The sequence below is a fragment of the Tiliqua scincoides genome, chromosome 4 (assembly GCF_035046505.1).
Source record: "Tiliqua scincoides isolate rTilSci1 chromosome 4, rTilSci1.hap2, whole genome shotgun sequence".
NCBI lineage: Eukaryota > Metazoa > Chordata > Lepidosauria > Squamata > Scincidae > Tiliqua > Tiliqua scincoides.
In genome coordinates this window covers 155,005,211-155,032,029 of record NC_089824.1, presented here as the reverse complement: position 1 = coordinate 155,032,029, position 26,819 = coordinate 155,005,211, and the positions used below count along the sequence as shown (strand labels likewise).

Sequence of the window (26,819 nt, the reverse complement as noted above, 5' to 3'; positions counted from 1 at the left end):
GTACATCACTTCCGGTTCTCTCTGGAGGAAGGACAGCTCGCTATAGTGGTTTCACACTCTTGTTCCGTCTCCTTGAAGGGTAGCCTCAAGGAATAGAAGAGAAGGAACAGAAGATGTAAAACCACCAGCATCTCCTCTGTAACTGGGGTGGAGCCTGAGGGGCAGTCATGTGGCCACCTTGGCTTAGCTTCTGGGGCAGGTGCCTCTCAGGTTTCGCCCTAGTTATGGCTATGCCTGCAGTTACCACAATCAACACTCAACTTCTCTTGCTGGCTGTCTGCTCCTTTTGTTTTGTTCCTCTCAGCCTCTGTGACCAGTCTCAAAGCTGCTGACTTTTGATGCGTAGTTAAAAGTATATCCAGTGGAAAGTGGTCACCTGTTGTTCAGTCAGAACTGCATGATGTCTTCTGAACCACCCATTTGTAGTCTTGCAGGATCAAACTTCCACAGACCTGCCGTCTTTGGGTAGTCAGTGTATATTATTGTGACAGACAAAACTCTGCTCTGTCTCTCCTGCAACACAGCCGATCAGCAGTAAGACCTATGCAATGCTCACATTTGCTCACAGATTCCACTAGCTCAGCCTTCACCTTTAACCTGAGGTTCTGTTTACAAAGTTATCTCTGCATCCTGTTTCTTCACATAGGGGATCAGACCCAGTTCCTTGGAAAATAGTTGATGACCTGCGGGCTTCTGTCTTCAGAATGGCAACCGCTTCCTTGCGCCATGGAGTGACCATCACTGGAGCTCTCCTGCTGGTGACGGGGACGCTGTGTTTTGCTTGGTGGAGTGATGGCGAGATGGGGGCTACACCCAGCAGTGATGCAAGCGTTGTACTTCGTGGAGAAGCCAAACCAGTGACAAGTTCTTCCTCCTCCTCGAATGCTGTTCTCAGGTCCATCAGCTTCTTCTGCTGTGGAATTGGTGGGCTCCTTCTCCTTTTTGGCCTCCTGTGGTCGGCGAATGCTGGAATAGTTTCTCGGCGCTATCAGTATCATTTTTCCAGGGACCTTCATTATTCCACTGTTGAGCCGCTTGAAAAACGGACCTGCAGGTTAGCGAGTGCCCATGATACTTGATGGTGATAGATTGATGCTTACTGTAGAGCTGGGCATTTAAGTGGTTGAACACATTTCTCAAGTAGTGGTCAAGTGCTTTGACTTACTAGAGAGTGAGGGTGAGGCTTCTGTTCTTGTTTAAAAGGCAAGTTAGACTGAAATCCTGTGCACATGTACCTCATTGTAAACCTCATTGAACACAGTGGAATTTACTTCTGAGTAGACATGCATTGGACTGTGCTGTTACTCAAGCAGCAGTCTGGTACAACACACACACCTTCTTCACTTTCATCCTGGCACTCTAAGGCAGCAATTTTCAATCACTGTGCTGTGGCACATTGTTGTGCCACGAATGGTTCACAGGTGTGCCAATGGAGTATGGGGGAAGGCCATTTATTAGCAGAGCCATTGGAGATGTGAGCCCCCTGACAGCAGCGCAGTGTGCCTTGTCAGTTGTGAAAAAACTAATGGTGTGCCTTGACAATTTTAGCGCCTTGTCAATGTGCCATGAGATGAAGAAGGTTGAAAATAACTGATCCAGAGACTGTCCAGGGTAACATTGCCTTGATCATGGCTAGCTCATAGATGAAGTGATCTCAGTAGCATAGCTAGAGGGGGTGCAAAACATGGTGCCTCACCGCAGTGTGCAAGTGGCCCCTTCACTTTGGAGCCATTCCAGGCCACTGCAGCAGCGGTTCCCAGACTGTCATCATCATCATCATCATCATCATCATGACTGGTCATCATCATCACCAAAGGATGATGGAAAGATTAGATAACGAATTGCCTCAAGCCCTGAGGCTATTGAAAAATCAGATACTATAGCTTCTAATTACCCTGCAAAGAGCTCAGCTCCTACAGTTTGCAAGATAGCTGCTAACTGCTCTGCAAGGAGCCGAGCTCCTGCAGTTTGCAAGCATGTGTAAATACAGAGAGAGAAAATCTGAAGGTCTTTTTTCTGCTTATTATTACTTATAAATATATAAAATATTTATTTCTAGATCTCATTTTTCTAAAGTCTGTAAACCTAGGTGGGTCCCAATAGAGTATCGTTTTAAAAAAGTGGGTTCTGGTGCTAAAAAGTTTGGGAGCCATAACACATTTGCTCCGGAGGAGAGATGGAGGGGTCACTTGCACGCTGTGGTGAGGCGCCATGCAAAACTTAGTGTTTTGCACCCCTCTAGCTATGCTACTGTGCGACCTGAAGATCTTGTGTTGAGTGGCAAGTTCAAGGGGGCAGTGAAATGAGGAGAGGAGAGAGAGACCCCACACCCTGCATCTTCTCACTCCTCCCTCTGTCCTGTCACTGCTGGAGGTGCTCCAGTCTGTCCTTTGATCTCCTTCCCACTTGCTCAAGCAAGTGGGAAGAATGCCAGGAAAAAGCAGAGAGAAGAAGGGAGAAAATGGAAAAGGGATTGTGAACCCAGCCACGACCATGGCCCTGGCCTCCGCTCTCACGTCCCATCCCCAGCTGCTTAAGAAAGCAACCAAATGAGCCGGGAGAAAGAGAGATGGAGCCTCCCACCCCTTTTTCTTCCAGCTTTGGCTGTAGCCTCCTTGCTCTGTCCACATGTCGTTCTGCTCTTTGGGGTCATTTTAAACAGGACCCAGGTGAAGCAAAGAAGCTGTGTCCAGGACAACCAGAGCTGGGAATAAGAGAATGAGGCAGGAGGCTTCTGAGTTTGGCCTGGTTCTGCTCCTCCCTCTCCCCTTTCAGTCACTCAGGGATGGGCCTGTAAGAGATATTATTTGAGGGACAGGAGGCAACAGTGGCAACAGGAGAGGCAGAATTATGTGAGACTGGATCAGATGGTGTGGAAACAACAGCTGTGCCTGCCCATGTGGCTTGGTGTAAGTAGGGAGAATCTCTATGGAATGGGAACCCAAGTTATAAAGCAGCATGGATCTCAAACAAGAAGCCAGGCAACCACTTACAATGAAGCTTTTCACCTAAAGAGTAGCATACAATGATGTATAGCAGTGGTTCCCAAACCTTTTTGATTCATGACTTCCTTGACCTACTAGGCCATTGATCATGGCTCCCCATTAAGGTTACATTCCTATACACTGTATAGGCTAGAGGTTTTTCGCATGGTTTCCGTGGCTCCCTGCAGCTCACAGTTTAGGAACCACTGGTGTATAGGTTAAAGAGAAAACCATAGACCAAGGTACCACTCACTACCTAAAGCATATAAAAATCTAAAGCAAATTTGATTTTTTTTTTAAACCCTAGCCACAACTGGCACTGAAAAGTATCATAAGGGCTCTTTAAAATTTGCATCTCGTACCCAAGAAAGTAAAATATTTTTTTCTGGTCCTATCATCAAGTTTTCTAGTTCTTGTGTGTGTGACTCTTACTCAGTTCAGTATGATACTTGAAACTATGATATAATGAAGAAACCTGCATACAATGTGACTTTTCATTTGCTCATTTTTATTCAGATAGAGGATTTTCTGAGGCTAGCCTCTTTCAATGTGAAATCTGTGACTCCAGTAGATTGTTGCTTTCCCACCTTTCAAAACATTTCCCCTTGAAAAAGAGGAAGTGAGATGATCAAAGGTTATGTGAAAGTTTTACCTGTACACAAAGCATGTTTGCTCAGCAAAGTACAATGGAAAAATGTAACAGCAGCAGATGAATGGTGGTTTGTGCAACGCATGTGAGCCAGTGAGAATACACTGAAGTTGCATACTGGGTACTCTTAATACTGTCATAGCACACAAAGATCATGTCTTTGCACAGATGCTACACAAGTGCCAAACTGGGAGCAGAGGTTACTGTTGTGGGGACATGATCTTAGGGTGCTTTCAGACATCATGCCTAAATTGGTTTTTGCATTCCTGCCTCTGTAGTTCTAATGTCACACACAAGCAACCCAGTCGTAAGCTGAGCTTGCACAGCTGGGCCATATGGCCTGCACTCTATCCTGTGCAGGTTAGGAGGAGCCTGGAGATCTACTTGGGGTAAGGGACATTCATCCGCTTATGTTAGGTAAAGCCTCAGCCTGCCCAGTGGGGCTTCTTGGATCTGTGCCAGCAATATCACTGTAAAGCCATCAGACCTGGGAAGGGGGTTAGGATATGGTGGAGACCCCTCCCCCGTGGGCCTGTCCCACCCCCTGTTCCACCCCTTCCTGCTTCTGGAATGCCCTCCTGCCAGTGCTGCTGGATCATTAGTAGTCACAAATGTGCTTTGTATCGCACTCTAGGCCAATGCAGCGCACCCTGCGCTGGCAGAGCCTTACATTAGCATTGCACTCACGGGAGCATTCAACTCAAAATGGTTATCTTCTTAGGACTTCTACTCCTCATTAACTTTTTACTTATGTATATGAATAGTGTATGAGAGGCTCAGAGGCGCTTTCAATATATCACATATAAAAATATCTGGTGAACACCAGAAAAGGGACGTGGGGCCTTTCATATTGGACCCCCACCCAATTTCACTATAATTAATGAACCTCACTTGTGCATATCTTTGTAAACTTTAATGTTATAACCAAATACTGTTTTCAATAATAAAGGAAATGTGATTTTGGTTTTTGCTTTGGTTTTGTTTCAGCACTTGGGAAGCTAGTACCATTCCCACCTATGAAGAAGCCTTGAATTGCCAGCCTGCTGAAAATGCTCTAAACAACATACAGCCTCACAGTGTGAAGGAAAACAGGCTACCCTTGTATCAAGTGGTGGATGAAAACGACATACAGCATGGCAGCTGTAGGCGCAGTTCCTCGGATAGCATTTTGTTCCGGAATATCCTACCACGGCTAGAGCCATCCTCATCATGGGATGAAGCAAGCATTGTTTGTAACACACCACCACCTAGCTATGAGAGTATTAGCTCATGTGATGGTTGATCTAGGGATGCACTCAGCCTGCTTGGGAATCCCTAGATAGCTGTTGAATGCCATCAGTCCCTGTCTTTTTCTTAATTAATTATGGCAAGCTGGAGTAGAGAGGAGTAAATAGCTCTTATGATACAAACTACTGTATTGTCTTTTCTAAGAATTGCTGCCAAATGATCCGAGATCTGTCTCAACATTGCTTTTTAGTGTGTGGCTAATATATGTGCAGTAAGCCTCATGTACCCAAGTGCTTTGGAGAAACTTCTAAAGTGTGTGGATAATTCAAACTTCAGCCAGGTGTGCTTTGCTATGACCCTTTTGGGCAAAAAACTGACAACCATAAACTGCCAATAATTCTACTGGAGCAGATGGCAGAGAACTTTATATAATTATCCCCTGAACCTTCATTAGGACCCAGTTTTTATAGGAGGTGTGTCAATTTATAGGGTCAATCAGAGGGTAGGGAGGCAGACAAGAGGGCCTAGGGCCAATGGGAGGGCAGAAGGGCCATTTGGCCTGGCCTCAATTTTTTTCACATGCCAATCAGACCAAAAAGTGACACACACTCTCATTTTAAAATTTTTATTATGCCAAGGAACTTCAAAAGCTAGAAGTGGCCCAGACTTCTCTGAGCTTCTGAGAGGGCCTGGCAGGACCTGATCGTTTAGACTCAGAGGTCTGAAAGAAACCTGCAAGTCCTCTAATCCTAAACTGAAATCATTCCAGACTGAGGCAGAATCCCATAGCCCTGAATCATCTTAGCAATCAAATTGACCCACAGAATCTAGATGAGAGCATGTCATAGAGTGAAAAAATGAGCAAAGGTTACTATATTTGAGATGCCTAGGATTTGGAATTTCTACTTTGGGGAAAAAAAAAAATTCACGGCACATCCAAACACTAAGTAAAATATGGACATTCCTGCTGTTTAATTTTCTGTAAAGAGAGGTTGTGTGTTACATGCCAAGCAGATGAAGAGGATCTTTTTATGGGCAAGGGTTGATGTGTTGCTGTAATGCAAAACTGCCCTTCTAGGTGATTGTGATTGTGACACAAAAGGAAGGGTAGACTTCCTCCTCCTTTCACATATTCTACAGCTGTTGAAGACAAATATCATGCTGCAGACAAAGGTCAAAGGCCTCATGACTGGGAAACAATAGACTGACAATCAAACCAATACCTCAGACTGAAAAGTGAGAGAATATTGAGAGAGGGAGAGAGAAATCACTTGAAAGGGATTTTGCAAACGTGCTCTTCTGGTTTTCATGGACCTATGCCAGTTCACATCAACCAAGGATTATTGGTTGCTGGATTCTTGATCTAAGTTCCTTAGTCAATAAGAGAAAGTATCCTCCAGAAATAAGAACAAAAAGCTTGATATGTTGTCTGTAACTCTGTATAAGGCATACAAAGTGTACAGGTGCAAATTAAACAGTTCTTGCTGAAAACCTTCCCAACTGTCCATCACACAAAGTGTTAGGGATTTCTTTTGCCTGGAAGAGAACTGATATCTTGTGAAAGCAAACAGAGGCACCATTTGGGGGGGGGGGGGGGAAAGAGAGATTTCATTAGCAGGGAGCAGGAACACATCCAGGTTCAAAGGCCTGCTGTTTGGGATAGATTCACCTTTAAATTGTGCAAAAAAGAGGACTACCTCCCATGAAAGCGCAATGATGAAAATAAGACCAGTGAAACTGCCAAGAACGTGCCTGTATTTGGATTCTCTGAGGACCAGGGAGACGAGAATGAACAGCTTACTTTCTTAGGGTGTTTCACTTTTTCTGGTTTATTATGGGGGTGTATGAGGACTGAGTAACATGTTTATTCTGAGGTGATGAAAGTCCTCAGGCAATGACTTTACCACTTCATGTTCACAGAAGAAGTTATTCTTCTCAAATTGTGCCCACATAAATCTCCAGGACCACGTAAAAGGGAACCGTTCAGAACTAACATTTCCTTGGATTGCAGGGTCACTTGGGAGACTGTCAGATGAGAGCAATATTAGGCAAATAGCTGCCCATGTGAAAATGAGGTATAGTAACACAGCTAAGGACTTCATCCCTTCCAAAATCAATCTCTGAATACCACCAATCTCCCTTTTTCTTTTAAAATCTCAGCTTTTTTTTAATCTTTGTTCAGCTAATTTCCACCCATTACTTTCCTTTTTATTTTTCACATCTATAACCAAAAATGTATTTTCAGTGAAAAGACTTCTGATCAATGTCACAAATGTTTCCAGTAATCCTTGCACGTATCAATTTCATATTATTAACTAACCTCTTTTTATCAATGGTTTGATCACTTTAGTCAATGTGGAAATATAGATACATAGAGCTATTGTTATCTTTTGGGGAGTCTAAGGGCAACTTTCCAATGCCTGTGCAATGACAATGCAGCCCTGAGGCAAGGGAACAAACATTCCCTTACCTTGTGGAGGCCTCTGTAACTAGCTTCCCAGGATGCAGTGCACCTCCCACTGGCATGGCTACACCAGGGCTGGAAAGTTGGATAGGATTTGGCTCTAAATATCTTCACGTGTACCAGCTGCATGAGTTGTTGAAACTCAATAGGTGTTTCCCAATTGCATCTTTGTGCTGAGAAGATTCACCAGCTGAATTTCTTAGTGCCACAAAGCCTTCAAAAGCACATACAGTACTTATAAAGCCATAGCTCAGTGGTAAAGCAAACGTTCAACATGCAGAAAGTTCTGGGTTTAATTGCTGACATCTGTAGGTGGAATGCTCTCAAGAGCAGACCTGGAAAAGGCCTCTGTGTGAGTTACCCCCACTGAGCAGGGGGTTGAACTAGATGATCCCCAAAGTCGTTTCCAACTTTATCATTCTTTGATCTTGGAGAGCAGCTGCCTGTTAGATATTCTGGCCAATGGTCTGACTCAGTAAATAGGCAGTTATATACATATGAACCCCTGTCAGCAAAACACAGCAAGGTGGAAGCTGAAATTAGCAAGTTGAAATTGTTATTGCTTGAATGGCTCAGAGAGAGATTAGGAAAGGAGTGGCTGCTTACGCTTGCGTTCAGAAGCCTGCAATACTTACTATTTTGCATTGCTCTACACTACTCTTCTGTGGAACTCCTTGCCACAGGATGTTGTGATGGCACTTGGCCTAAATGTCTTTAAAAGAGGATTGGACAGGTTTATGGAGGAAAATACCAATACAGGGTAAAATCCTTGATGATTATATGCACCCCCAGGTTTTAGAGGTTGCCTAGCTCTGAATGCCAGATGCAGGGGAGTGGCAACAGGATACAAGTATCATGGTGTCTTGTGTGTTCGAAGAGGCATCTGGTGGGCCTAGATGGGCCCTTGGCTGTCTGTACTCTTTTATGTTCCTATGTGCAGTCATTTAGGAAACAGGGCCAGTCTCACCAGGTGGTCTTGTTGCATATGCTTATTCTTGGCGTCAATTCCCCTGCTGCAATATGGGGATAGTAATACCTACATGGGTGTTGTAGGAATTACATCCAGATAATACATATGAAGTGCTTTGACTCTTGAAAACACCATAAAGATGCTAATTATTATTAGCAATAATAATTATTATTATCATTATTATTCAATTTCCCCTGGGGGCTGGGGATAAGAATAGGCCCTCCGTTTGGCTGTACTTGTCGTAAGAGGCGACTAAACAGCCACTGGGTCGATGGGACTCGTCAGCCTGGGAAGGCAGCTCATCTGAGAGAAGGAAAACTCTGATCCCAAACCTCCACTGCCTTGTGGCTACATCCAGTTGTGGAAAAGGCTTCAGGAGTCAACCTCGAGGCAAAATGCTGAGCCGGAGTCCCTGAGGCAGTTCATGGCTGAACACAGTCACATTCTGGCAACTCCTGCGACGCTGCTGGAACCAACCGTATTGGCCTCTGCCTTTCCATTGGACCATTTCAGCGACGTGGAGAGGGGGGGATTTGCTGCATGGGTAACAGCCTATCCTCCATACCTACTTTACCCAGGCTTCACGCACTGGAGAGGACACTCTGTTCCAGAACCACCATTCAGAGCGTGACACCATAGTCTTTCGAGACTGAAGGATGCCAACAAAATATTATTCAATGCAGGCTGCAGCTTTTTTCACAGCCATGTACACTGGCTCTGTTAGCAATAGAGCAGTGGTGATATGAATCTATTTATGATTCTGACCTTCATGTGCTGTATAACAAATTGATGTTGCTTTGAGTGTCTCTTGCTCTTCTGATGGGAAGCCATGTTGCTACAATGAGGGCTGGAGCCTGGCCCGCCAGCTAACACAAAATGTTTGTTGCAGGTTTTGAGCCTCATAACATTCTTCATGTCACAATATATCATTTATATTTAGTTGAATAAGTACATCTTTTGGTCATAAAAGGTGATGTGCTTAATGGAATATTATACAATTGGAAGCAGAGGCAAAAAAAATAGAAAGACTTTAAAAATGTGTTGTCCTTGGTGGATCATTTTCAGAAGAGAGACCAACAAGGAGATGGTTGTAAAGAACCGAAAGCATAAGATGTCTGCTTGCTGCTTCTCATCAAAGTACAAATAACTACTAAGAAATTGAATGGAAGAAAGAAACAGCTGACACACAGAAGTACCTTTAAGGTGAGGGAAATGGAGGAGAAAAACAAAAGACAAGCTCTTCAGCAACACATTCTCACTTCAGGCAAAGATGGTTGCAAACAACATCAGTTCAGACTGCAGTAAATAGGATGAGTTAATTCAGAACCTTAAAGGCTGGAAGATAAATGGAAATTGTCCTGTCCTAATTTTCTCAACTCCCTTCTAATGCCCGCTTTTGGCTAATTAACACCCTCTTTATCTCTAGAACAACCGCTGTGGTGTGCAGAGGAATGAACACAGAACTCCTTATCTATAGCAACTACCCAAATTTATTGCTATGAACACAGACACTCCCTGCAAGTCCTCTTGTCCAGAGACTTTCCCTCCCCAAAATTCCACTTAACTCAGTGGGTAAAGGTCTGAAGCCTCCAATTCAAGTCCAATCCGGTCTCCTAAGCACAGTCCAGTCTTCCCAGTCTTCTGTGTCCTCCAGCAGAGTCCTGGCAGTCCCCTTCTCCTGTAGGTCTGGGTCAGGTAGCCCTCTTGGTCTGGTTCCCTCTGGGTCAGGTAGGGTCTCGGTCTGGGTCTGAGTCAGGGTCCGGCTCTCCCTCTGGGTCAGCGTCCCGCATCCAGCTCTCCCGGCTCCTTTGGTCCTTCTGGAGCTGCTTTTTATCCTTTGTGTCCCATTAAGTGCAAATGCAGCTCAGCTGTGAGCTACCTCCTTAGCTCATTCAAAGCCCCATCAAGGTCAAATGAAGCTCAGGTGTCCAACCAGGTCTCCATTGGCCTTGATTTATTTCAGCTGTGGAGCCAGCCCTGCCCTTCCCAGAGCTATCAAACAGCTGTCAAAACATGGGATCACTGTCAACACCACATCTTCCACCTGATGATCTTCTGATCTTCCATTACAGAAATCAATAGTCAGGGCAAGTCAGTTTGGTTGAGGATCAGTTCAAATGAACAAATTGGCATGTTGTGAAATGTGGATGGAAGGGATCCAAGGCTGAATTTGGCCCTATGGTGAAGCACCCCTCTGGCCATTCTACAGCATGCTTTGGTCTCAACTTAATTCACATTTAGTGTATTGCTGGTTTCACCACTTTGAGTAGCTTTGGAGTGGCCCAGTCAATGTGGCTTGACTTGGGAGGCTGGTGGAAGGTAAATTAATCATAGGATGCATCACTACATATCAGACTTACTGGACTCTATTTATATCTGAGTGTGCTGGTTTTGTTATGTTAACTGGCCCTAAGAACATCCTGTGTTCTTCTTGTTCAGTAATGATTGGGAAATCAGCCTGTTAATTCAGTGACAGTACTTGATTTCAACTGTAAACTTCACAGTATTCCTAAAATCAGAACAGGGGAAAAGGAAAAAATCAAATTGCTCAAGTCTTCTGCTAATAAATATTGTAAACTATTGAACTGTGGAGTTTGTCTTTTTGTAGGATTGGCTTAAAAAATATTATTAAGCAGGACTGAGTGCGTCTTTAAAAGCTAACAGACAAATCAACAGGTGAAAATGTTTTCCAATCCTGCAACTTCATAGAGGAAAAAAGCTACACCTGTAGATTACTTCTTATGCAGCTGTTAAGGGCTCACAACTTCTGTCCATAAAAACATGTCAAACTTGTATGTGTCACCATTTTCTGATGACTCAAGTACCAATTCATATGTGTCATTTTATCTAGAGAGAGGCCCACAGATGTAGGAGGAGAAAAAACAAAGGATAATATATGTTTATAATGTACATATCTATTTTGGTTGCAAGTATGCATGTCATGACCTGCCAGTCATGGCTACTCAAGATTTGTACACATAACAAAAAGATACGGTGATCTTTATTTATTTATTTTTTAAAATTGAATTATTGTTTGAAATGTAGCAATAATACAAACTATCAAATCAGAAGCATTGTTAGAAACCAAGAAGACACATACACTAATTTAAAAAAACAAACAGTTCCAAGACTTCTACTATACAGGCATGCGCCACTTAACAACCGTTTGCTTAACAACAGATCACATATATGACGGTGCTCAAAGCACAATAAAGATCATATTAAGGAGGCAATCGCGTATCCCATAGCCTGTAGCAGAATGTCTTTTTACACAACAGAGAGGCTCTTAATGCAAAGAAGAGGCAATCTATCTCCAGTAGCCTGTGCAGCCAGTTAGTGTCTAGCAGGGAGTGTCTGTTTACACAACAAAGGCAATAGATTGGATGGAATGTTCACTTAATGACCTAATTGCATAACAGTGGGGATAGGAGAATGTATCCCCATTGTTAAGTGGCGCACACCTGTACTTTATTTACAGTACAGGTTACTGTACTGTACTTACTGTTACTGTAAACTGGAGGACAGTATCTCCTTGTTCCTAGAATTAAAGAACAGTCTTGATTTATCTCCTAGAAATTCCTATATGCCCATGAGTCTATACATAAGCATGATGTACCCAGCCTGACAAAGCTATTCATACCATGCAGTCTTCTAATATGACAGTGTGTACAATTCCCACTGCCTGCCGCTCGTTTTGATATACCATTGGATGTAAAATAGAATTGCTAACTTTTTGACTCAACAGCCATTTGGCCAGCAGTAAGTTACAATAATGTTCAACCCCATGCTCCGCCAGCTAGTTTCTGCTCACTGAAAAGCCGTTCAAGGCACAAGAGTGGGATCATATAAATATAATTGAATAATATTACATTATTAAAATGTAAATATGTGAAGCAACAGAGATTACCCAATCATTATATACCTTTGAACAATCATTTTACATGCATGTTGGAAGAATTTATATGTGTGTACCTGTGAGATGAGTATTTTTGTTTCCACAGTGTTTTGGAATTAAAGTTTAGTTTAGAGGTGGGAAATTGCTAAAGAGGGTGAAACAAAAACCCTGGATGGAATGCAGATCTATTCATGTGTGAACTTCAGGATTTTGGTTGTGGTGTACATTCAGCTGTGCTAGCAGGGTTGACAACTCTTCACTGCTCCTGTGCCTTTAAAACTGGGCCTTTAAAAAAACACACACAAAAACAGAGTCCTAGATCCAAATTAATCAACAAATCTGGTCACCATGGCGCCTAGAAATTCCACTGTGGTGCCTAGTATTTTTTGGACAATTTATACTCACTTCTTTCCAGGTTATTGTGAGAGTAAAATGTGAAGAGCTGAAGTATGTCACTCAACATGGTGCAAAGCAAAGGACACAGCAGTTGGCTTGCATATTGAACTGAAAATCTGTGTAAACATGTAGATAGTCCAGGCATGGTGACTGAAGCTTTAGAATCGCATGGGTGTGTTCATCTGTGTGATGAGGTATTAATTTTTATTTGTGAATACTATAAAAGTGAAACATGCAGCAACAGGCCAGAAGATTAAAAAACACAAAGCAGTAGCATCAGGGTGAAATAACAAATGTGCTGTATATCAGAATATGCTATTTTGTATCACATAAATACCCATAAATTTCTTCGCCATGCTTGTTCAAATGTAGAATTGAATTAATACCACTCACCGTGCCATATGAGATTTTTATCTTTATTTTTGCCATAAGAAGAAAATCAGAGTCCCTGAGGCAGTTCATGGCTGAACACAGTCACGTTCTGGCAACTCCTGCGACGCCGCTGGAACCAACCGTATTGGCCTCTGCCTTTCCATTGGACCATTTCAGTGACGTGGAGAGGGGGGATTTGCTGCATGGGTAACAGCCTATCCTCCATACCTACTTTACCCAGGCTTCGCGCACTGGAGAGGACACTCTGTTCCAGAACTACCATTCAGAGCATGACACCATAGTCTTCTGAGACTGAAGGATGCCAACACACAAGAAGAAAATCCTGAAAGCACTGCTAGAGTACCTGCCATGATGGAAGACTTTATATGTGTGCTGAAAAATTTATCTGGCTCCTAAATTTCTGCACTGGTTCTTAGATCTAAAGTAAATGTGGTGAGCCTCGCTTTAACGGCAGTTGGACGAACAATAATTAAGCACTCACAGCTTCCACATTATCTCCATATCAGGAAAAAGTTTTGGCTCCTTAGTTTCTGTGTAGTTTTGGGCCACTGTTAAAGCTGTAGGAATAGAAGCATTAAAAAAGTTGGCTTGGCAAGTCTATCCAGAAATAGGTTGCTCTGCAGAGACTGGCACCGAACATCAAAATCCACAATGGAAATATGTGATGAATGTCCCAGAAGATGAATTGTATCGAGCAATGCAATCAGTTAATTAATTAGTGATCACTTAGAATACATTACTAAAATCATTTTTAGGATTTTAGGAATGGGTTAAGTCAGAATGCCAGATGTAGGGGAGAGCACCAGGATGAGGTCTCTTGTTATCTGGTGTGCTCCCTGGGGCATTTGGTGGGCTGCTGTGAGATACAGGAAGCTGGACTAGATGGGCCTATGGCCTGATCCAGTGGGGCTGTTCTTATGTTCTTATGTTCATATTTAGGCTGCAATCCTAACCACACGTTCTTGAGAGTAAGCCCCATTGAACAAAATAGGATTTACTTCTGAGTAGACCTGGTAGGGCTTGTGCCCTTAGTGAAGCTGGGTGGGTGCATATGCTAATGTTCCTTAACAGGTGTCTTTGCCAATCAAAGCTTCTGCAAACTTCACACCTGAGATTCTCACATTTGTTTTCTGGGAGCTCAAGGAGAGGCAGCAGAATTGTGAGCACAGTGGTATCTGCTGTCACATGTTCGATCAATTCTTCCTTCCAACGAAAGAATAGGTTATGTGGGTGTTAGACAATAGATCTGGCAGATTCAAGAATGCAATTAAATCCTGGGTATTTTTAGCAGGGTTACACCCTTTTATTGGTTAAAGAGAAACATTCTGCTCTGAAATTAACCTCACAGAATATTAGATTATCTCCTTAAAATGATTTTTGGTCTCATCTTTCTCCATGCAATTTTTTTTGTGTCAATCCGCCTCCCTTCTATGTTCAGAGCAAAACCACAGCATGCATGGAAGTAAGGTTGCCAATTTCTTCGTAGCCCTAGTTTGAGCCTTTGATAGCAATCAGTCACACAAAACAAAGAACAAACAAGTGAATGAAGCTTGCTTTCCCCATCATTTTTTTTATCTCAGTGCCAGGAAAAAAAAACAAAAACTGGCTTGATTTCTGTACAGTTCTGCTTTTTAAAGGTAGAGGAGCAAAGCCAATAAAAAAAGCTGACAACCCTACCCAAAATATCTGAAGGAAGGTAAATCACTTGAGTTCATCTGATTTACGACTTCCAGTGCATCCAAAAGTTGGCACTGAAATTACATTAGTGCCTCAGAGATAAAATCTGCTTGCTGATCTGCTGAAACACACACACACACAAATCTTTTTTTAAAATCTCAGCTTTTACCAGCTTTTGATTATTTCAAAAGAAGCAAACAAGACTTTCAATATGACTAGTGAAATTTCTCAAGGGGCTTCTGCAAACAACTCTAGACTCTCTGGATACATTTTCCGTAGCACTTTACTCCTGATTTATTGCTGTAATTACTGTCAAAAGCTCTCCTAACACTTTAGGATTTGTGATTCCTCAGTGGTGCTTCAGTGTTACATCTTACAAAATTACCATGAAAATCCACACAGTTTGCAGACATCACAGGGGAAAACTGCGTTAAAGGGACAGTGAGGATAGGTCTAGGATGCTGAGTAATAATTACTCTTCCCTCCTGGATGGAAATAGCTGGCTTTGACGATTCTTGTAAAGACAACATCCCCCATTCTTCTTTCCTGCAAGGGAGTACAAAGTGGATAGCCATTCTCTCAAAAGAAATCCTGGCGCAGGAAAATCCTCATTCAAATGGGGAATAATTACAACATCAGGACCAAAGCCAATTTTCATTTTCTGTTTTACTCACTGTGTAACCGATGACATTGCCAAGCAAACACCAGATCCCTTGTGTGGTTCATGCGTCCAGTGTGCAACCAATTCTTGGGTTCACCAGTTTCCTGCATTCCATTTTGCTGGGTTGCACACATATTTTGCAGAAGCAAAAGTTCACTGGATGGCTTAGATAAGACTTTGCTTGCTTTTAAAACAGAGGATTAACCTTACCAGGAAACAGAAGACAAGGCCTGTTATTCCTTTGCCCTTAAAGTGACTCAGCCAAAGTTTGGAACAGATTTAGGTGAATGTCTTTCAGCATATGACTACCATATGCCCAAATGTGCATTTTTCAGAAGCGTAGTTCCCCGCCTCCATGTCTAAAAGTGGGATCATATTAGGAAGCATGCATAATATAATGTACCCCTGGAAGGCAGTACAAAAGGACAAAAAAACTTCCAAATATCCAAGTTGTCTGCATTTCCAAACAACTTGAAGAAGGAAAATAAAAAAGCATCTAGGGCTGGGATTGACAACTGCTTCCCCCCCCTCCCCGCCATTTGAAGAGTTAACCAAATCCTCAAAATCTTAACAACCTGATTATCTACCCAGCAACATGACTTTGTATTAAATTCATTTTTTGTGTGTGAGGGGTCTATGCATGAGAGCAGGAGGTGATTTCTCCGAATGAAAATGTGACTCAGAATGAGAAGGTATGGTCTGGAGCAGGGTGCCCAAATCCCAACCCGGGTGCCATTTGTGGTCCTCAGGGACCCCCAATCCAGCCCACGGGAAGCCCCCAGTCACCAATGAGCTTCTGGCTTCCCGGAGACTTGGTGGAGCCTATGCTGGTCCAATGCAACTGCACTCAGTACAAGGGCCAAAGGCTAGACCTCTCATGAGAGCTGTAAGCCGAGGGCTTCCTTCACTGCTTGCTGTTTCATGCCTGTGAAGCAGCAGCAGCAAAGGAAAGGCCAGTTTTGTTTTGCACAAGGCCTTTTACGGGCCTTGAGTGATCATGAGACTTTCACTCATTCATATAAGTTCCATCTCTAATATATTCATTTATGCAAATTTATGTAAATTTTTTACTGTGAATTAATTCTTTTTTTCCCTGTCCCCGATACATTGTCAGAGAGATGATGTGGCCCTCCTGTCAAGAAATTTGGACACCCCTGGTCTGGAGGAAGAGCTGCCTAAAGACAACTGGAAGTTAAGCAGGCATAGGCCCTGGTCGTTTCTGGAGGAGAGGCCAGAACTGATAAGCTGTTGTGACCCTCAGTGGCAGAAAGGAGTCACTGATGAGCTGTTGCTTGCTATGGTGGGAGAGCGGTTTGGAATTCTGAGAGTGTCAGTGACAACAGAAGCAGTTCTGGACTTTTCCTCATCAAGGGCCACCTCTGTCTTTGCTGCCCCCACCCCTGACTCAGAAGTTACTGCAGTGACGTCATCGTCTCTGCAGTTACTTCCCCATGGCTGCTTCCTCTGTTCCCGGTTTGAAACGAAGGGGAAAGGGAGGGCGCAGCCCAGACTCTGATGGAACCTTTCACACTGCTTCTAAATGGTGCGAAAGGCTCAATTGGAGCGTTTTGGTGCTGCTGGAAGCGGCAGCCAGGAAGTGAGCACCACCCACCTTCTGGAAGCAGTGCCCACCTTTGTCCTGGGCGTTGCTTCCAGTGGCGTCAAAACACTCTGATGGAGCCTTTCACGCTGCAGAAGTGGCATGAAAGACTCCATGAGATCCAGAAGTGGCAGGTGTCTCCTCCAAAATTGGAGGAGGTGTGCACTGCTTCCTGTCACTTCAAGGGTCACCTCTCTCTCCTCCTTGAGAGAGTGGCTGCAGGAGCGCCACTGATCAGAGGGTGCTCCTCTCTCCTGCCCTTTAAAGAAAGAGGAGGGAAAGGCACAACCTTCAGAGTGCTGTAGAATTGTGCTGACAGTGGCTGTGCTTCTGCAGCCACTCTTGGCATGGTTTTAGGTGTACCGGGGGGGGGGGGGAGATGGTCTAAGTGTCGCCCCCAAATGCAGTGTCTGGGGTATTTGTCCCCCTTGCACCCTTCCGTATATGCCACTAAGTGACAAGAAGGATACAGCTGGAAAAATCTGGAAAATCTGCGAGCATGATTTGTGTGGCTTGCCTGTGGAAAGCTCAGAGTGTTCCTGCAGCTAAGAGGAAGTTGACTACACCATTGAAGGATATCAGCTGGAGGATAACAGCTGAAGTAGACCAACATTGTAAAGACCCTTATTGGGTCTAGGAAGCCTGCCTATGTAAACTGTCTTGAGCAATATCCAAAAGAGTACTCTGAGGTGAAGGAAAGGTGGTATATAAATTCAATAATAAATAAAAATAAACTAGGAGCCTAATCCTAAATACATGTATTAGAACCCTGCAAACAGACAAAGGTGTCCAGTGACACAGTGGATATTCATGTATGCCTGGCCTCAGAAGTTGTATGACAGAGGCAGAGCTATTGATTGGAGGGCTCCATGCTTCTATGGCAGGGTGAAACCTGAATGTTGAAGGCAGTCATAAGTAACAGTAATACCACAGAATTACTGTGGAGACACTGGAGAAAGGATATTGTTTTGATACCTTGCTTGTGGGCTTCCGGAGCATCTGTTCTGCCACTGTGGGAAGCAGGAACCTCAGAAACATGAACCCATGACCACTGCCTGAAAGGCTCTGTAGATTGTAGGGACTGATAATACTGAAGTAACAGAGTTCTGTCTTTTTTTCTCCTCCAAGTCATGGGAAAGTAATTCATACTAAGTCACAGTTTAAGGGGAGGTCAGCTCATGTATCACATGAGCTACATGTACATGTATCATAGAATTACATGTATTCAGAGGTTATAGGAATATGCTGATTCACGACCATTGAACTGGCTGCTTTCCTCTTGCCATAGCAGGAGTTTTTAAATCTGTCAAAGTAGGAGTTTTTAAAATACTCTTGCATCTTCAGCATCTATTGAGTACCTGTGTTCAAAAAGAGATCGTGTTGATAGCTACTAACGATGGCCCTTGATGCCTTACTGGAAATTCAAGACTCGCATATACTCTGGGACTGGTTGTCTCTCAAGAGATACTCTTGTTGGAGATGGGATTGTACTGATAGTAATTAACATTATCAACACACTCTCAATATGAACTTTATGTCTACAGCCTGGCTGAGTCTGGTGATGTTCTTCTATCATGGCAGCCCAGGTGGATATGCTTGTGTGAGAATGTTCAACAAAAAGTTGCTAGGATGTAGATCACTGGCATAGCTGGGGAGTCAGGGGGGCAAATGCCCTGGGCGGCACCCTATGAGAGGCACTCTTTTGGGCCTGTTTTCAAAGCCTTAGGTCTTTTAAGGGCAGGGGAGATTGCCCATAGCTTCCCCGGTCCCCAGAAGGTCTTCTGAGGCTTTCAAAATGCCAGTTTTCTGCAAAAACTGGAAGTGACTTTTTTGGGCAGGGGAGTGGCATTTTGTGGTCCTTTGTGCCGGGACGGCACCAGAGCCAAGTCTGCAATTGATGTAGGTTGCCTTTGAAAAACAGAAAAGATGAGAAAACAAGTTTTTGTGAGGAGAGAATGTTTAAAATTTATGAACACATAGATTTGTGAATAGTGTCCATTCCTAAAGCATTCATAATCTACAACTCTTTTTTTTTTAATTTCTCCTGCAACAGCTGTGTCGTTGCTGGGGTTCTTTTGTGAGACAACCACTAGATGGCAACCTACTCCTAAAGCTTTTGCTTGCACAGCTCTTCAAGGATTTTAAGGAAGAAAAAAATGGAGATATTATCCACGGCTTGAAGAGAAAAAGGCCACAAACCAAGCAATCTGGGAGATTCGTATCAATATATCAATCCTTGCAAAAGAGCACACATGCGCACAGACAGACAATATTTCTGAGCCACAGTTGAGAAATATGTGACAGCTGAAAAACAGCTGAATGACTGCATGAAAACCAAACCAAAGAAGATGCAAGAGATGAGTGAAGAGGGTTGGTTTATCCAAAGAACATTTTAAGAATGGATTGGTGATGAAAATCCTTCAGGTCAGTTACTCTCAAAGGAAACTTACAGGCTGACATAGGATTTTGAGAATGCTCCCTAACGCATATTTTGGAAGAATGGTGGAAAATTGCCCCATTGCCACGCTTTACCAGACTACTAAAGTTAGTTAAATGATTAACAGTGCAGTCCTATCCATGTTTACTCTAAAGCTATTTTTACTCAGTTCATTGGGACCTACTCTCTTGACAATACGTTTAGTATGCCAGCATAAAGCCACAATCCTAAACACACTTCCGAAGAGCATACTCAGTTTGATGTTTGCTTCCCCAAAGACAGGTACAGGATTGCGCTGCAAAGTATGTTGAAATATAATCTGTAACTATATAAGAATGTACCTTGACTATGATTAGAATGTGATGGTGGATTACCATTAGTTATTGGATTTTCTCTGCAAACTGCTTTGTGAACTATAATACTGTTCATCATCATCATCATCATCATCATAGTTCCATGGTGGACGTTACTAACTTTCTTTCATGAGGGTGAAGGGTGGGGACACAGGCCATTAAGGTGAGGAGAAAAAGCCCTACATTGTGGTAACTGACTGCAGTTGCACATTTTTACACATTTTTAAACAAGTGAGCCTGCAAAGTGTTCCTACTCTTTGCCTTTTTAAACAAATATTGTTTTCCAGGACCTGAAGACACTGCCAATGTTTGTTAGTTCCAGTCGGCACCCAGGGATGATTGCTTTATCATCTGGCAATACAGATAGGGGACTACGTGTGTGTGTGTGTGTGTGTGTGTGTGTGTGTGTGTGTGTGTGTGTGTGTGTGTGTGTGTGTGTGTGTGTGAGAGAGAGAGAGAGAGAGAGAGAGAGAGAGAGAGAGAGATTCACCTTCAGGTCTGTGTAAATGCCTGAAACACAGAGCAGAAAGTGCCATCTTGGCTAGCTGTGGGCTCTGCTTATCTCCCTGATTCACCAGTCAGCCTCTGAAACCTGGCAGCTGGATTCTGACTCCAGAAAGGCCCTCAAATGAATCTCTCTCTCTCCTCTCCACCACACCTCCTTGGTACAGCCTTCCCAGGTTTTGCCCTGCCTATGCCTAGGGGGAAGGTTATAGTACTGTGTACCATGGGCAGTGTTACTCAAGTGTGAATGGAAGGATCTTGTTTGCATTCATTACAAACCCATTTTCAAAACTGGCTGGCTCAGACCTGAGCAGGACCAGTCAGAAGGCGCAGCTGACTCCTGTGAGGACTACTGCGTGGGTCAGGGGCAGGTGAAGGGCTGAGACAGCCTCTTTGGATTTTTGTTCCCATTTCAGCCTTCTTCCATGAATTGCAGTCAGTGCCCAGAAAAGAACTTGTTTTCTGTTGTTCTCCCTGGGAGGAGTGAATTTCAATGGCCGACGACAAATCCTTCCGCTACGGATTCATCATCCTGGGCTTCTTCTTGGTCATGATCGGAATGTTCATCATGAGTGTGGAGAAGCCGCAGGTCTACATCACCTTCTGTACCCTGGGGATCTTGATCATTGCAGTGGGGATCACTTGGAGCATGTGCCAATGTTATCCAAAGGTAGGGAGCAAGGCTGAAAATTAATTAATGTGCCTTCAGCACTGGTATATTTTTGTTCATGATTCAGGCACCTGAAGAGTATCCTGGAAAACTCTTGCAGGAGCTTTATGTTTTCCATTCTTTTTATGGAGGTTGTTAATTAGTATAAAGGCAAAGGTGTTTATTTGCCAGATAGAAGATTCAGGTTCTGCTCAACAGATTAATTACATTATACGTTAATTTCCTTATAGCCGCCTCAAGGATAATGATACTTACAAAAGCTTAAACTTTCAGGGTAGAGATTAGTAGTAGCACATAATCTTTTGGGAATTGTGGATGGTTTTGAATGGAGCTCAGTGACAACAAGGCTTCACAACATGCCCTGTATGGCAAACATAGACCTGATTAAGAAGATCTACGTACTGTGCTTTTGAGTGCTTTAAACTTGGGTAAGATTGTGAGATGAACAGAGACCCAATAAGAACCACAGGTGTGGTTCAAAGCTCTACTACCTGCCTTCTGATGTGATTATGCTGGAGATGTATCCTGCTCCATGGATACTTCAAAGCAGGTTAAATTGAAAGTTTGTAATGTATGCAGCTATGCACATATTAATCAGTCATCTCGTTATATCTAAAGAAAGAAACAAAATGGATGATACCTGCCAGCATAGAAACTTTCCCCCTTTGTTTGTGAAGCCACTCTCCTAATGTGCCCACTTTTCCCACAGATCAGAGTTATTTCTGTTGACACAGAATCTGAGAAGTTCCTTGTAAAGGAGTCTCCTGATGCTTCGAATGTAGAAAATGCAATTCCTGAGAAGAGCAGGTATGTCTAAAGAACTGGAGCCTGTAAACTTCCACTCAACAGTTTGCAATCAAGTTTTTAATTAGAATGCTAAGCAGCACATGGTGTAATTGTTGCTCCTTGGGGGACAAGGTCAATGTCTGGAAAGACTGGCAGAAGACAGTGAAATGCAAAAATATTCCATCTATTTGAAACAAATAAACCAGGAGACAAGCAACAACTTCAAAAACAATATAGGGTACTTCAAAAGCATTTCTTTCTTTTTTCCTTTCTTTTTTGAAGCCTGGTATAAGCTTCTGTGCTATTGGGGTAGGAGTACTGGGTTTGATGCAATGGGTTCAAAATATGAAATTGAATTTTTTTTTTCATTTAATAATGGGAGCTAGATTGTGGATAGCTCAGGTTAGGGGGAAAACGGAGGTGATGGAAAAATGTTGATCTGTCTTGAGTTGACTTCAATTTAACTGGGGACAGAGATAATAGAATAATGATGGATAGAGTCCCTTGGTGTTACTCTGGTTTGGCTTCAGTCTGGTGCTAATGCTTGTGTCATTCCCAGTATTGTTTGTGGCTTCAGTAATATTTTGGACTCCAGATGAGAAATGAGATGAATTCTTAGTTCAGGGCTTGTGCTGAACCCTAAAATATCTGGAAGCAGTCTTGTAGCTCCCACCCTCAGTTAGATCCATTCATCATCTTCTTCTCCCTCAACCCACTAAGGGTCTCCCTTAGTGGAGAAATTTCTGTACAAAGGGAAAGGGTCCTACTGTTGTGACAGATCACTTATCTTCTATGCATAGAATATGTTCAATCGCTTATGTCAGTCCTGTTAAAGGATCTTAGGGCTGTGAAAGAGACCTGAGGCCTCAGAAAGCTGCTGGGTCAGGTGGACCAGTGATTTGACACAGTAAGGCAGGCAGCTTTCTATGTCCAATCGGGGACCTTCCCTCAAGTAGCCAGGTGGGAATGGAGAGCAGGTAAGGGATCAAGTTCTCCTGGCAGCTACATTCCTGCCCCAGACTGTGCAAAGCAATCCAACTCCTAAATTGCAGCTGAAGGCAAGCTGATTAGTTAAGTGCCAGGTGCTCTGAAGTTGCCCAGGTTTCCTAATTAGCAAATGTTCCCTTTCCTGTTCCCTGCTAATAAGGAAAAGATAACAACCTTGCTGAGATGATGTCCCCCTTCTCATAGTTTTCAGACACCTTACACAAACCAGAAAGAAGCAGATGCCTATGAGAAAAGTCTGCCATCTTATGAACAGATCCAAATGAAGGTAGTCGGTACTGCAGAGTCCCTGGGAGTTCAGTCTGCCCTAATCCCATCTGCCAGGGCAGGTGGATGCATCCAGCCTGTTATAGAGGCCAAAGTCGACGTCCACAGGGATCTGGAGAGTGATGGAGAGACCTACAAGGATCCAGTATCTCAGACAGAAGCCACAAGGCTCTATTGGTAAGAAACTTGTTCAATTTGCCCAGGTCAAATCAAATCTAATCAACCCAGGGAGGCGTTAATTATACAAACAGTTCACTGAAGTCTGAAGTCTGGAACTTCTGGTCCACTAACAAAAGGATTACACAATAAAAGCAGATATGGGCTGAGGTCTTCACAGCAACTGAGTTACAAGGGCACCACCTATCAGAGAATGGAATCCTGTAATATCTTCCCAAAGAGTCTTGGGAGGGAGTAACATTAAATCTGGTGCAGGAAAATGCTTGGTGTTCCCTCAGGTTCATTAAGAAGAACGGTTAGGGAGAATTTGACCAGGTATTCACCTAGCACACTACCTAGTACTTATGGTCTTTCCCCTTAGTCATGTCTGTTAGCCTCTGGAAATTTCCAGAAACTCATAGCCAAGGGGATGAGAGGACCAATTAGAAGCCAGTTCACCAGGTCACAACAGAGTGGCCAGTTGATTTTTTTGTGGCTAAATAGGCAATTCTGAATACTATTGTTTATCCCCCATCACAGCAATACAACTAACGGATACAGGTAGTCCCCAGCTTTCAGATGTCTGAGTTATGGACATCCTGTCTTAAAGACAGCAGCGTTGATATTTTTGAGTAGGCATAGTCCATCCATTGCAAGTGCAATAGCACTGTTCTGACTTACGTTGGTTCCAGCTTCAGAACAAATGTCTGCAACAGACCAGGTTGTAAGTTGGGGACTACCTGTATATCTCTGAAACTAATTGTAACTGGTGAACCATGGCCTTCCACAAGGTAGCATGCTTTATACAAAAAGACTTCCCAGTCACAACTGCTGGTGTGTACAGACTTTTCAGGAAACCGTGATTACATATGAGTTTAAATCATAAGAGATTTCACAGTTGTAGGAAACTATCCACCACTTTATTTTTAAAAAACTGATCATGCACATCTCACTGTAAATGACTTGCAGGCCACAAGTATAGCAAAGAGATTGTAAACTGGCATGAGAAATTAGAGTTCTCATTAAATTAGAGAACAATAAATGAGAAAATGAGAACAATAAAGTCTCATTAGAGTGATCACCTTAGAGTTGCTACTGCATCACAAATGAAGGAAAGAGGAGATAGAACTGTGGTGGGATGAACTATAAGAGAAAGATGGGATTTCTTCCTTCATTTTCAAGATTTTTGTGAATAACTAATTACTGAAAATATTAATGAAAAAAAACCTAGCTTTCGAACCAGAGACATAGGGCTGATTTGTATGATACTGTCACCCACCTGCTTGCCACATGATTAAAAGCAAGTGTGCACACATTGCACCCCCATCTGGTGCAAGGTTCCATTCTGCCTACTCATGCAGACAGGTGGAACATCCAAATTGACCCACAGCATGTGGTTTAGATACTTCTGATTTACAGGCCAATCCTGAGCTGCCCGTTCTGCCCGGACTGCTGCAGAGCTGAAACGGCTGCTGTGGTGTCCTGTGTGCAACAGGGATGCTGCAGGCAGCTCCTCTGGAAAAGGGAAGTAGCCCTGCAATGGGGCTACTAAATTCTAAGGCAGCTCTGGAGCTGCCAAAGAATCAAAGGGTTCGGTGTTGGGTCGCACAGCCCAACATGGAGCTCAGGATCTGGTGGAGCACAGCTCCAATGGTCCTGCCCTCCTCCTGCCCTACTCCCTCCCCTGCCACGCCTCCTCCCTGCCCTCTCCCTGCCCTCCCCCACCTCTCCCTGCCCCAGAACACCTCCTCACTGGCTTCCCCATGCCCTCACCTACCCCTGTACCACCCCATGGTTCAGGTGACTGTGGAGTGGCAGAGCAAAGGACTCACAAATGTGCTTTATGCAAACGTGGCCCTTACAGCCTTAGAGCCCAATCCTATTCTTTCCCTGTCTTCTCAGACCTGCACCAGCAATTTTGTTGGCAAGAGTATGAGAAGAGAAAGGGGGCAGAGAGGCTGCTGCCAGAAGGGATAGGATCCAGCATGCACCATTGCCACCAGATCCACCACCTCCCTCAGCCTCCCTGCCCCATTTCTCCTTTCTCTCCACCCAGTTTTGTCCCCTTGCTGCCTCTGTTCTGCCTTCCCCCTCCTGCCCTCCACTGGCTCTGGATGGGCGGCCAATGATCTAGTAAAGGCTTAAGTGCTCTGTTGTATTGGTTCAGTTCCAGTCAAGATAGATGCACAAGATGCACAAGATTTGAGGTTTTACGGTAGTTTTCATCAGACAAAATGAGGATTAATTTAGAGAACAAAAATGTGGCATAGGGTCTTCCATATATGGTGTAGATTTCATCTTTAGTGACTGCTGAAGACAAAAGTCTGCTGTGTTTTAAAATTAGATTTCCTTTTGGATAAAGATGTCGCTGGCATGGTCCAGATAGTTCCTCCTTGCAGTTGCTAAGTGCCCCAGGAGAAAATCTCCCATTAACCCTAATGTGAAAAAGTGATAAGGAGTGATGCCCCTTATGCCAATATTATACATGCAGTACATACATCTGTTGCCTGTTTAATTGGGCAACCTTTCAATTAATCAAAATGTCTTTAATTGAGTAGATAAGTGTATGCCATCAACACAAGTCAATTATTTGACTTAACTCTTACCCACTGAAATGATTTTTAATGTTATGGTTTCTGCCTACATCATTACACATTTCTGTTATGGCCCATGGCCAATATGGGAATAAAATTCAACTTAAAGTTGAAATGTTGCCTGACATCCTAGTGGAAGTGAAGATATGAAATGTCAAAGTCTATCCTGTGGCTGTCAGCTGAGTTAAATGTATGAAGTGCACTAGCTTTTCATCCATTTAATTGGATATGATATGGTCACATGACTGAGGCTGCATTCCTATAGGCACTTTCCTGGGAGTAAGTCTCATTGAACTTAATAAGGTTTACTTCTGAGGAGGCATACCTAGGATTGCTCTGTCGGTGATGTTCTGCCCTCTGGTTATTAAACTCTCACCTCTCATTGCTGTGTCAGCTAATGAAAATGTTGGTATTCGACTAACACAATGTTTTGGTCTAGCCTTAGAAACTAATTTGCTAAATATAAAATTAGTCATTCCAGAATCAAGATTTTTCTGGTGAAAGTTGATCTTCTCCTCTCCTTGATTTACTGTAAACTTCCCAGTTGAAACACAAAACAGCTCAGCAATTGGCCTTGAAAATTCTGTCCTTGAATAAGTCTTCTAAGTCCTTTTTATTTTTATTTTTAATTCCAGCCAATCTGAGAGATTTGGCATCCAGGCACCACTTGCTTCTTTCCATGAGGAGGTGGACATTTCATCAGTGGAATCTACTTCCAACAGCCAATGTTTACAGAAGTTCAAGGATGCCCCACAGTTTGTGCCTCCAACAGAAAGTCGGCTCAGATTCAAACTTCCTTCCTATGATGATTTTGCCTTGATTGATTCCCTGATCGGGGAAGGTCAGGATCAGAGCAATGAAAAAACAGCACCAAACCAGAGCAATTGCTCCATTCCTGCCACAGCAAGAGATGATGAATTGGCTACAGATTTGGGGCCTAGACCATTGGAACCCAGAGTCAAACAAAATGAGGATGAGGACGACATGTATTACGGGATAAAAGAGGGGCCTGAACAACTCACATCTGTTGATCCTGTCTTTGAACCAAAAGACTAAGCCTTAAGAAAAGGGAACATGGCAGGTTGAGATGAGTCTAATGTATCCAACAGTCTCATGGGAGTCCAAATCTAG

The 26,819-nt window shown here is 43.3% G+C and overlaps 2 protein-coding genes across 2 annotated transcripts; both read left to right on the top strand.

The window, feature by feature from the left end:
* Nucleotides 1-704: 704 nt before the first annotated feature.
* Nucleotides 705-4,915, top strand: TMEM61 (transmembrane protein 61). Its single transcript, XM_066623398.1, has 2 exons — nucleotides 705-1,054; nucleotides 4,621-4,915. Exons 1-2 carry the CDS (start codon nucleotides 705-707, stop codon nucleotides 4,913-4,915), a joined length of 645 nt encoding a protein of 214 aa, XP_066479495.1.
* A 15,788-nt stretch (nucleotides 4,916-20,703) lies between these two features.
* On the top strand, nucleotides 20,704-26,744 carry BSND (barttin CLCNK type accessory subunit beta). Its single transcript, XM_066624605.1, has 4 exons — nucleotides 20,704-20,880; nucleotides 21,590-21,687; nucleotides 22,858-23,115; nucleotides 26,324-26,744. The coding sequence occupies exons 1-4, from the start codon at nucleotides 20,704-20,706 to the stop codon at nucleotides 26,742-26,744; spliced, it is 954 nt and encodes a 317-aa protein (XP_066480702.1).
* The last annotated feature ends 75 nt before the right edge of the window (nucleotides 26,745-26,819 follow it).